The sequence below is a fragment of the Pongo pygmaeus genome, chromosome 4, assembly GCF_028885625.2.
Source record: "Pongo pygmaeus isolate AG05252 chromosome 4, NHGRI_mPonPyg2-v2.0_pri, whole genome shotgun sequence".
Lineage (NCBI taxonomy): Eukaryota > Metazoa > Chordata > Mammalia > Primates > Hominidae > Pongo > Pongo pygmaeus.
The window spans coordinates 7,889,584-7,902,041 of record NC_072377.2 but is presented as its reverse complement, the minus strand read 5'-3'; the positions used below and the strand labels follow the sequence as shown (position 1 = coordinate 7,902,041).

Here is a 12,458-nt window from a genome sequence, read left to right as displayed (position 1 = left end):
TCTTCCTACCCAGATTCCCTTGAACTCTTTGAGCCTGCAGATGCGGCCAGTCCCTCCCATGAAGAGTAAGAACTCCCTTCTCACATGTGGATGGTGTAAAGACCTCTGCCCACAACATATGCCTGTACCCCCACTACCACACCCCATCCCCTCTTCTGGTTGCTAGACCAATAACTGGGGTTGTTGCGAGACACTCGGCCACTAAAGCACTGGGCTAGCTAAGGAAGGTAAGGGACTAACCCCTAAGGAAGTATACGACAGAGCACTATGCCCCTACAGGAGCTAGGAGAGAATGCACACAACACACAGCTGAGGTCCTAAATTGAGGAGGGCAGAACACAGATGTAAAAAATGTGCAGCCCACAAAGGCACTGGATCAATCCTTACAATGAAAAGAAATCAAGGAGGCATGTAAAACGAGCTGTAGGCATCTGCTCCAATAAAAACGATCCTTTGCCGTGTTTCCGGACCTGCAACCCACTGACTGTAGGAGACAAGTCCCTCCCTAGGAGGAGGGACTGTGAGACACTATAGAAACTGTACTTGGCAATGGCTTCTGCAGTCCTTCTCCCAAAGGGGAAATGTACACTGGGCTAAGGGGAATGTGCAAACATTCCAGGGTCTGTTAAGAGGGGGTTCAAATGAATGTTGTTACCCACAGACCCAAAGCGTCAGCACAGCTCATCTATGACAGCAAGGCACATGGGGGCCAGGCGGTAAATGGAGTCCTGGCCCAGGACCTCCAGTGGCCACTCAGCAGCTGGCACAGGGCAACACCGAATTCTTGGCCTATGATGTAAGATCTATCATCATAGGGAAGGCCAAGAAGTCTGAATTCGACACCATCCTCCTCCCTAAACACCAAGATAGAACAAGAGAAACAAAATAGCATCCTGAGAGAAATGACATCCTTAAAAAGCTGATGGACACAGGGGATGGTCTCTATCATATCTCCATTTAATTCACCAGTCTGACCACTGCAAAAACCACACAAGTCCTGGGGGATGACACTGAACTACTGGAAACTCAAACAAGTAACAGGTCCGCTGTAGCCTCCGTGCAAGCTGGTTTCCCTTGACAGAGTAGACTAGCATGGCCTCAGGTACACGGACAATGATTTAGTCAAAGTGCTCCTTCCCAACCCTATCACTAAAGAGGATCAGAAACAGTTCACTTTGAGTTGGAACAATGTATAAATTTACAATTATGACCCGGGGCTATTATAAGTCCTGCCTGCTGTTATAAGAGTCTGAATAAATGTGGAGCATCTGCAAAGCACCACACTAGCCTACTCTATCAGGGGCATTGTGCTATCAGACTGAATGAGCACAGAGGAGTGGCCAGAATAGCGGAGTCCTTGGTAAGACCCATGCCCTATGCAATTAAAGGGCCTGCAGTGTCAGCACAATTTTTAGGGTTCTAATAGTTTGGTGCACGTCAGGACATCCCCTCCCAAGTAAAGGCCACACTAGTGCACCTTGTATCTCACTTCTCCTAGAGAGAAGCAGAACCACTGCTAAGTCTCTTCAGGATCTGTGGGTAGCACATTCCATATCTGGGAGGACTGCTGAGACCCAAATACCAGGTGACAGAAAAGGCCACCAGCTTTGCATGGGGCCCAGAGCAGGAGAGGGCTCTACAGCAGGTCCAAGTGACAGTGCTCATTAACAGGTCCTGCCGCTCTACCACACAACCCAGAAGACCCTCTGGTTATTAGAGGTAATACTTCCGCATGGGAGAAAGGTACCATATGGAGAGGAGCTGACTGAGGCCTTTGTTGAGACTGCATCGCAGCTCAGCTTCTCACTGTGCCCAATCCTACTTCCAACCCCTCTGTGCCTCAAGGCAATGGTCTCAAAAGGATGCCCTACAAAACACTGTTTTTTTTCCAATTCTTTACTCTCTCAGTATATTATTTCATATTTATATTGTCTCCTTTAAGTACTTCAGATTTGTTACATCTTTTAACTACATTATTAACAACTCAAGCCTATTTAATGACACTTTCTATTAAGAAAAAACCCAGAAATTTTTTTTTTTTTTTTTTTTTTTTTGAGACGGAGTCTCACTCTGTCACCCAGGCTGGAGTGCAGTGGCACAATCTTGGCTCACTGCAACCTCCGCCTCCCGGAAAAAACCCATCAACTCTTAACAGATCTTCCGGCTAATTTAAAACTCCTAGTCAGATTAATGATTAATCTCTATCCCCGCTGCCATGAACTGATTCTGTCTCTGGTGCAACACTGCACTCTGCTCCTACCAGTCCAGGCATGCGTTGTGTCTGTTCCCAAACCAGACGGAGATACACTTACTGCAATTATCTCACTTAAACAATTCACAAAATAATGAAGTACAAGTGCAAAAACAATAGCCCATAGTTGTTTATACACAAAACCACACTTACATGAAAGCTTTAGAAAGACACTATAAAAGATGCTAAAAAAATTGCTATTGTACCAGGTGTTTACAAACAGTGCTAATATACAAGAAAGATGCTGCATCCAAATTATTTCTTAAATGTCTATATCTGTCTTCATTAAAAAAACAAGAAATTAAAACTGGTGACAGCTGCAGTAAGGGTGTGGATTTTGTAAGGAAAGTCCATGTGGAACTCCAAACAGCCACTCAACAGAAAGAGGACTTAGCCCTGCATTCAAAGATCGCCTGCTCTGGAAACTTATTTTAAGCAGGTCAGAAAAACTTCAGGGTACCATACACTGACTGTGGGGAGAAATTAGCTATTATGCAACGTGATACTCAACTCACTGCCCACACAACTTATCTCTGTTTGACTCATCTAAAATGAGAAACCAAGTTGTTAGTTGTCCAAAACGATGACGAAACTGAGTTCTTAACTATTTACTTCTTCAAATACAGAGGTAATAATACAAGACCTTTTGTAATACCTGGGTGGAAAAACTTTTACTGGAAGGGGCCAAATGCCCTAGGCATTGCAGGCCCCTGTGGTAACCACTAACTCTGCTATTGTAGCTCAAAAGCTGTCATAGACACTACCCAAATGAATAGGCATGGCTGTGTTCCAGTAAAATCTATTTATAAAAGAAAGGCTCTGGGCCATATTTGGCCAGTAAGCCACAGTTTGTTGACCTCTCTTCTAATGTAATAATAATTAAAAAGCCCAAAGCAAACATCCATGATTAAATAGCATCTACAGCATAAAGAAAAACTTCCTTACCTGGCCAAGAGACTCCTGCAGATGTATGTGTAAATATTCTGGGGGTAAAGCAGGAAGATTCAGAGAGGCTTGTGAGAGTGGGGGTACCGAACGGGTAAGTGAGGACTCAAAGTCTTCAATTAGAACTTTGGATTGGTTGCTGTTCACTGCATTTTGCTTCAAAACCTCAGAATCCTTTCTTCCTGAATCATCGAATCTCAGAAGCTCGACTTGTGATTCAATGTGTAGCAGCTGTGACTTCACAAGGTCTGTCCTCGAGGACACAGGTGATGCCACCGGGAGTGCGCCACTTATCTCCTTTTGTCCTCTGCTTGACCTAAAATGCTCTCTGAGGGCCGGCCAGAGCCCAGCAATCCATGGCTCAACCACAAGTTCTAAGCTGGACAGTAAAAACAAAGAAAAAACAAAACAAATGCCTAAGTTCTCCATCTGAACACAGGACAGGATAATGACAGTCTGTCCATTTGGCAAAGTATGCACTTGTTAGAAACACTATGAAGACCATTCAGAATACAAAAAATACTTCATGATTAAGTTTTAAAAAGCAGGATATATTATGTGTTCATTAGCACTGTAGCTGAAAACATGAGTATGTATAAAAGTAAAAGAAATGAAGAGGGATAGGAAGATATTCTAGTAATAGGATGATAAGAACAGAATTCCTCTTAATGTTCCAGAATTGGTAAACTTTATTTTAAGAAGATATAACTTTAAATAGGCATACTAATGCTAACAGAACTTAACCAAAATCCAAGGCTACCATAATGCTGCAAATTCTCATTCCATCAATCAAATGCACTGTTTCTTTTTCTTTTTTTTTTTTTGCCTAGCCAATTTACTGATCTACTGATCTGTTTCCTACAGATTAAAATATCACCAAGAAATTACTACGGATTAATGCCAAGTCCTTGGACTAAATAAATAGTTAAAGCCCTTCTCTCAGTTCTGAACAATTTTATTTATTTTTTTATTTTAGTAAAATTCCCAGGGAGGCTGACAACAGGAGAAAAAAAAAAGCAACCATCCTTTGGGAAAGTTGAATTCATCATAAATAGATTTTTTAAATGTGGCAATCCACCTACTATTAACAAATTATGATAACAACAGCCATTCCCTGAACAGAGAAGTTTAAGTAGAGTCAGTAGATAAGACCGTGTCAGGGCTGTGGAAATAACACCACTTTTAATCACAGCTCAAAGGAGGTTGGTTCAATTAAATTCTAATTCCTAAAGCGAAATGAATATTAAGAGGAGGCAGATTTCAGGCCTGTGTCTCATTATGACTCAGGCTGCCATTTCACTGTGCTCGGTAAGTGCTCATGTGGTACACTGCTCAAAATATGGTTACACATTAGATCTGCCCTGAGGAGCCTTTGTGAAAACAAGTTGACAAAACTACAGGTTCAATAATAACAGCTACATTTAAAATATCACTCTCGTAACTTCAGAAATATTAAGGTGATAGTACGCATAACCATGAAGAGAACTAACGTTCACTGAGTGTTTACTACATGATGACAGGCACTCTTCTAAGAGGACAACACGTATTAATCCGTTTGATCCTCCTACGAAGCTTACACAGTAAATAGATTACTGTTATCTATTGCATAGAGGCAAAAACCGGGGAACAAAAAGCTTAACTAATTTGACCAAGATCTCAGTCAGTAAGTGGGGGATCAAGGATTTGAATCCAGGTATTGGACTCAAGTGTGCATTCGTAACCCCATTTAGTGTGGTGGCACATCAAGCAAGAATGTCTTGAAAATATCTTCATTTCAGAAAAAGGAAAAATTCAAGTAAGGTAGTTAGGTTGAAAATCTAAGCACTGTAGTCTACTGAAATATACGGTCAAGCATTTTAATACTTACACCAATAAATCAACAGAGAAAATGACAGCCTTTGAAGAGAAGTGAAATATAGATGAGTGATGGGCCTAATGGATGACACAAGCATTACATTAACAGTTAAACACAGCTCATACAAGACTGAGCATTTAATGTCAATGAGCTTCTGGCAAAACAAAAAAGCTCAATATAAAGGTACACAGCTAAAAGTGAATTCCCAAGGAAATGTCACAAAGCTTTGTCACAATCAGGAAGAATATGTGTGCTGGGGATATGGAAAAAACCCATGGCATCACAGCTGAAGGGAAAGATGGAAGAAGTAGGCACAGGGATGAGTTCAGCAGAAATACAGTATGCCGAAAAGCAAGACATTTGCTGAATTTGTAATTTTCTCATAAACAGATTATTCAGTAACATAGTGAGTGAAAATTAAATTAACACATGGACCTACTAGAAAAAAATCAAGGGTGTGTGCTGTTATCTGGCTAAAATAGTTGAAGGCTAAGTAAGTTATAGGACAATATCTGTAAGACCACTGAATAAACACATCAGGATGATTTGAAAGGTGGCACAATGGGTGAAATACTGACTTGTAAAAACAAGAATAAAAGCAACGAAAAGATAAAGTATGCATCTGTAAACGTCTGACTGGCATGGTGGCAAATGGCCGTTCAGAGGGTAAGAGCACGCCAAGCAATGCAGCCTGCAGCGAAGGCCCACAGACCTGTGTTCTCTAACAGCGAAGTGTGGCTCACCAGCCTCCCTCCGTGTAAAGAGCCCAATCCAAAGGCTCCATGTGCATGGCAGAGAAAAGCGCATGCACGAATAAAGTTCCTAAAGAACAAGCTGATTTCTGCAAATACCTACACTGTTTAAAATAAAGATAACTGTACTGTGGCACCTTTTCTAACTCTTGCCGTTAGCACATACTGACAAGGATGAGACGGACACAAAAGAAAATCAGCAAAATAGGTAAATCAATCTCTGGCTGACCCTCTTGGGTCCTAAAGCTTAAAAAGCTAACAAAAGTAAAACATGAGGAAAATTTCAGTGTTAAGTGAAAAGCCAACATGTTTTATAAATGAACTTCCATTATGTATAGAGGGCTTATTGGAATAAACAGAGAACGCTGCCCTTACCCTACACAGTCATCTGCATGTCCAGTGTCATAGAAATGCCGAGCTCCAAGCTCTTGAAGTCGTTTATCAATTATCTTCCCCCCATTGCAAAAGTAGGTGTATTCTGAATCACCGAGACCTAGAGAGCCCAAATACATAATTAATGCACAATAAGGTTTAAATTTAAGGACACAAAGACTAGGTAAATAAAATATCTAAAATAATACTATTTCATGCTCTTATGGATGAAGTAATAATGCAGAGCTTCACATTTTATTCTCCTTGAGTAATACTATGCATGTAGGCAGTTTTCTTCTATTTTACAATATAAAAGTACCAGATATAACGAACAAAATACTTATTGGCCACTGTTGAAAGAAAAGACTTCACATTTTCATCTCCATGACTATGTGTAAAAATACAGAAATCTTAAAACAAGGATCAGACAGGTTGCAAAACCACAATATCTGTCATCTGTACATTTTTTCTGATACTGAGCAGGGGTCAGCCAACCATAGCTTCTGGGCCAAATACCATGCACTGCCTTTCTTTGTAAATAAAGTTTTATTAAAAGACAGTCAAGTCCATTTGTGTACATATTATTCATAATGGCAGAGTTGAGCAGGCCTGCAAAGCCTAAAATATTTACTATCTGGACCTTTATAGAGTTTACTGACTCCTGATATAGAAAGGTACACCAGCCATATAAATAACCACAATTAACGACGTGGTATGTTTCTGTGTTGGGGAAATCAAGAATTGCTTCTATGTCTCATGGTAAAAAAAAAAAAAAAAAAAAAAAAAAAGCTTAAATTCCTCAGTTGTGTAGTCATCTCCACGTTCTTTCTCTACAAAAGGGTGAGAAATGAGTGGTTCCACGCTTAGGCCTAACATTGACTAGAACAGTGGGACAGGCTTCTGTTTCTGTCTTTTCTGGATTTTCAAACAAGTACGTGTTCTCTCTTTGAAAATACAGAAAGTATAAAAACTTGAGGTTAAAAAAATTATAAATACTGTGAAATACTCTCTTGAACATGTTATATATGACAGATCGTTGCCAGGGTTACAATCTCAAATTTCTAATCAGTTATTTATTATACTCGACCCATCCTTGCTAGATACCCTCTCCAAAAAAAAATCCTCAAAGATAAAACAATATAGGTCACAAGTCAGGAATGCAGACCCTCAATTCCCCTCTGGTATCATATTGTGCTGATCTGGTCCTTTTGATCCTTTAACAGTTTTAAACTATGGTTCACAGAGTCCTAAGTCAGTTTTTCTTCACCAGGGATACGTGTTAGAATCACCTGGGAGCTTTTAAAAATAACGATGCCAGGGCCCTACCTTGGAATAATTACATCAGAATCATTGGAGGTGGGCCTAAGTCATAGAATTTAATAAAAACTCCCCTAGCTAATCCTGATGTGTAGCTGGGGAATGAAAAATCATTCATTTTGGGAGAATTGTTCTTAGAGAAGCTATCAAAATCGTTGGGAGTGTTTTGTTTTGTTCTGCTTTTCTAAACAGAGGAATGGCATGAAGGGTTGCTTCTTCAAGGACTGTTTCGGTAGGTTTAGGATGAGGCCCAGCCACTGCTATTCTGAAAATGTTTCATGGCTGCATCTGAGGTGCACCCTTAATTAAAATGCTACTCAAGAGGTTCTGCAGAGGTGTGGCTCTGGGGTAAAGTCTCGGGAAGATTCAGAAAAGGTAGCACATTACATACATTTATATATACATATACATAATATTTACATAAGAAAAACAAAACCTATATGATCACACTTCATAGTTCTGAAAGATAATTTAGATACCAGAGATATCAATAGTATACTATAGTAAGATCAGAAGAGAGAGTCCATTACCCAGTAACCCATACCGCAGGTGAGCAAAGAAATCAACCGGCAGTGTTTGGTTCTGTATTTCCTTAACAAACTTGCGGGCTGTGTCGGGTGGGTCTCCGGTGCCCGTGGTAGAAACCACAACAACAAGAGGAGCTGTTTCGGTTTTTAGGTCATACTACGAAACAAGGATATCAAGTCAGGGACCTAAGACTACATGCATTCTTGATTTAACACAACAGCAAAGCAATCAGCTTAGTTTCCTGTCTTGTATTTCAATTTTCCTCCTTGCCAGTTTTTTTGAGATGACCAGTCCAGTGACTAGGTGCTCTCAGCTTAATCAATTTGCCTAACGCAGGATGTCATTCAAGGAAACCATGCGTCTGTTTTGTTGATGCTCATCAAGAGGCTGGGGGGAATTAACACGTCTTTCTCTTCATGTTGTGTACGAGAGACAGGGACAGGCACAGACAGTACCCATCCCAGGTTTCCATCTAGTCCCAGCCTTTCATTTTTAGAAAATGAGAGGAAACAGAATATAGTCAACTCTTTGCCACTGAGTCATGGGCCAAACATTAACATGAGCTCTAATCTGCAAGGCAAATCAGCACTGCTAAGAGCCAAGATGAGGCACCTAGGCACTGTGATGAGCTGCCAAGGAGAAACAGCAGCTAACTGGGTGAAAACGTCTTTTCATAAGAAAGTAAAAAAAAGCAAGGAAAGAGGTGTTAAAATGGGGATGGGGAGACTCGGAAATAAAGAGAACTGATACATAAGCACTCAGGATTAGAATGCCAAGACAAGGAAGCAACAAGTAGAATACTGTGGTAAAGAAAGACAGCAATAAAAACACAACAGCTCTGAAATCTTCAGCAAAATATAAAACCAGCCATGTGACTGCATGTGACACTAAGGCAGAGGGACAACAGGGCATTTTAAAACTGGGAAATTAAAAGTGTTACCCCTTCTAAATCAGGGACCTGGCGATCAAGAACCGCTCATTCCCTCAGGTTTCCAGAGAGCTGAGAATATCATTAGCTATAAGCGAGCTACAAACTCTTACAAATCAAGTTTATTCTTATTCTCACGTAAGTTTAAATATTTCATGTAGAGCATTTCACTGTCTTAACTCTGAGAATATCATTAGCTATAAGCTGAGCTATAAACTCTTACAAATCAAGTTTCTTTATTCTTACTCTCGTGTAAATTTAAGTATTTCAAATAGAACACTTCCTTGTCTTACTTATAAGACTCCACAAGCTTTACTGCCCATGAACACCAACGAATTTGGCTCCAAATAATTCACCTTATTTTTCACACTGATAAAAGAGGTAATGACTTGAGCTAACTTTTTACCGAAGTATTTAATGCTTCCAAGACTCTACATAAGTTGTGTGTTAAACTCTACATACACAGTTTGTATAAGTAATGTCAGTACCTTGAAAAGGACTATGTGAACTGGGAAGGAGATTAGATTATGAACAGCGAGAGGAAACCATCAGCCAGGGAGGATAAACAGCATGACTAACTTGGTGTTAAAAAAAAAAATTCACCATTCATCTGACTGCCAAAACACCTGCTGATCAACTTACCGAGGTCAACCACAAGGGGCCAAATCAGGACTAGTTTTATGATACTGATGGCTCTGGTTTTGTTCAAAGTAACAGATTCAGATACTTCATCATGTGGCATTGCAATGTGAACTTAAGTTACTGCAGAATGACAGAGTCTGCTGACTGGCAGTCTCCTCTAGGAAGCTCCCTTTTCTCTGGTGTCCAGAGTTATCATGGCAGGGCTGCATAAAGGAACCAGGTGAGTCTCCTTCCATGAGCTGGGTTTATAATTCACTTGAGCTGCACACAGTCTAGTGTTCTGAACTAGAGTTTCAGGAAAGGCCAGAGAGGGTTGTGCACTTGGGTGAGAGAGCACTGGCAGGGCAGTCTCTGAAATGTTGAAGTGAATTTTAACTGCTTAGTGGCTGGCAAATCATCTTGTGGTATAAAGCCCCTGCCAACTGTTATGGCCTGAATTGTCTGAAATAGTATAATCTGGAAGCAGCAAACTAAATAAAAGAACACAAGATGGTAAAGTTGCATATACCCTAAGGTAGGAACTTCTGCAGAGAATGAACATAAACAACTAGTCCCTGAAGAAGCAGCTGAGTTTTTTCCAGATCTTTATACTACTACTTTAAATTTTATTTCACAAAAGAATCTAGGCAGTCCTTCATCAGGAGGAACTCTAACACGAACGGCAGGCCTTTCTTTTGGGGAAAAAAGTGGGACACTGAGATTCAAGAGGTGGAAAGCACACCTGAGCAGGCAAACACACACTCACTTGTTCTCACAGCCACCCTGTGAAACAGACAGAGCACATGCTACTTCAGTCATTTACAGTTAAGGAGTTCTGGTTTCAATTTTTGAGACCATTTAGTCTAATTCAATTGCACATTTCTATATTACAAAAAAAAATGCTGGTGATATCTTACTATACCATTGAACAAATACATTTCTGTTAAAAAACAAAGACTATCTGGTGGTATTTAGTGTCCTTTCATTGTTTCATAAATATCACTTCCCAACCAAAATTCTTCAAAGCAGAAAACGGTAAAATCCACTGTAACGGCTCTAACCTTATCGGATTCACTAATACAGTGAAGATCTGCAGAAAATCCATGTACCACAGCTTGCTCATATATTTCTTCTGCGATGGCCTTTGCCTGTCCCTGCTGTGTAGCATATAGTAACAGAAACCTCCTCATCACTTCAAGGCATGTAACACTGAAACTGAAAAATGGGGAAAAAAGAGATACCCTCTTTTTAATGAAGCAGTAACAACCTAAACATATTAATTCTCCTTCAAGCTTTAAGAAACAATGCAACAATACCCACACATAATATGAAATGGCCTTTTCTAAATTTGTTTTTAGCGCTAATCTCAAATGAGCCTAAATAAGAATTCATCAAATTAAGGAGAGCTTACGAATGAAACTCTAATTCCAAGGCTCAGAAATCAGATGATCGGCTCGGAACTACTTGGGCTTGAATCTGTGGTTCATAACTGCAACCCTGTAGACAAGCTCCCCAAATGATCCGTGACCACAGCACCTTTATCCTAAAAATGAGACTATTACCACCTACCTAAAAAACCATGTGGCACAAGCCAAGAACCTGGACAAAACTTGAACCACAGTATCATTCACAACAGTCTTAAATATCTTTTGGTTTCCTCTTTTTAAAAAAAGATAAAAGTAAAAACTATATTAAAATGATAGGATTCTTGGTTCTTATTTGATCCTAATGCTAAACAAACTAATCACAGTACCAAAGGTAACTGAAGCACACACTCTCCTTCATCATTTAATGCAAATCAAAAATATGTGAGTGTATGGGCGTATATACATACAGATGCATACAACGAAAAAATATTTCCAATCCACTTAAACATTTTGCTAACACACGTTTTTCCTCAAGAGATAAGCAGTAGTAAAACAAACGACACTCACAGATTTTTTTTCCATACTCATCTAACGGCTAAAACTTGTGGGCTGTCAATTTGCAGAGACAGATTTAAACTGAAACCCAAACCAAAATCTTGGCTTTTGGTGAATGAACCGCCCAGAACGGCACCTGGCATGAAACTGGTACTCGATAAGTTATCTGAATGAGTGAATAAACAATATGAAAACACTACACATTGACAGCTCACAGAAAACGGTGGAAACGATAATGAAAACCTTACTACAGCTAAAATTTCTATCACTTCCCATGAAACACACATCCTGAGGGCTTCCCAGGATCAATCAACCCCTCACCCCTGCTACCGCCCCACAATCCGGCACCACTTTCCCACGACTCTCAGCGGAGGCCCGGGCCCCAGCAGCCCCGGGGGCGGCGCGGAGGCGGTGGGCAGAGCTCACGGCCGCGTCCCGCCGGGTGGGCGCTCGGAACGTCCCCGGTTCCCCGGAGCGCGCCGCCCCAACCCGGCATGTTCCCCAGTTCCCCGCGTCCCCGAGTGCGGTTTCCCTAGGCCTGGAAAGCGCCTAGAACCAAAGGCAGAACAGGAGGAGAGACCCCACACTGCTCAGGGGCCTTCCCCGGGCAGAGGCCGACGCCGAGCCCAGGGACACGCTCCCGAGGACACCAAGGCCAAAGGTCAAAGGCCAAAGGCCGAGGCCGAGCCCGAGCCCGCGGCGACCCCCGGAGCCCGAAAGGCGTGGGAACCACGCGCGCAAGCCGGCTGCCCACCCCCGCCCCGGGCCGCCTCTCCCAGGAGATTAGTGCACGGCGAGCGGCCGGAATCCGGGAACCGTAGCCAACAGGCAGCTCACCTACGCCGCGCCAGCGGAGCACGAACCTGCACAACGCGACTTCCACTAACCTTGCGCCAGCGCGCACTGTCGTAGCGCCCATGCTCGGTACCCAGGACCAATAGAAAGTTCCGAAGGGGACCTGGGCCAA

The 12,458-nt window shown here is 41.6% G+C and overlaps 1 protein-coding gene across 10 annotated transcripts in view; it reads right to left on the bottom strand.

Moving 5' to 3' along the window:
• The window catches only part of MTRR (5-methyltetrahydrofolate-homocysteine methyltransferase reductase), a 32,710-nt gene extending 20,279 nt beyond the window's left edge, over window positions 1-12,431 (bottom strand). Inside the window, exons 1-5 of one of the 10 annotated variants that reach the window (XM_054487695.2) lie at window positions 12,379-12,431; window positions 10,631-10,784; window positions 8,023-8,176; window positions 6,179-6,296; window positions 3,197-3,575 (exon numbers count right to left, since the gene is read on the bottom strand). In XM_054487695.2, the coding sequence (XP_054343670.2) occupies window positions 3,197-3,575; window positions 6,179-6,296; window positions 8,023-8,176; window positions 10,631-10,784; window positions 12,379-12,410 (837 nt within the window). In that variant the 5' untranslated portion in view covers window positions 12,411-12,431. Of the gene's footprint in view, window positions 1-3,196; window positions 3,576-6,178; window positions 6,297-8,022; window positions 8,177-10,630; window positions 10,785-10,980; window positions 11,001-11,503; window positions 11,525-12,245; window positions 12,265-12,328 lie in introns of those variants that run through there. The other 9 variants (XM_054487696.2, XM_054487698.2, XM_054487694.2 and 6 more) reach the window with 9 other exon arrangements.
• Between the last annotated feature and the right edge of the window lie 27 nt (window positions 12,432-12,458).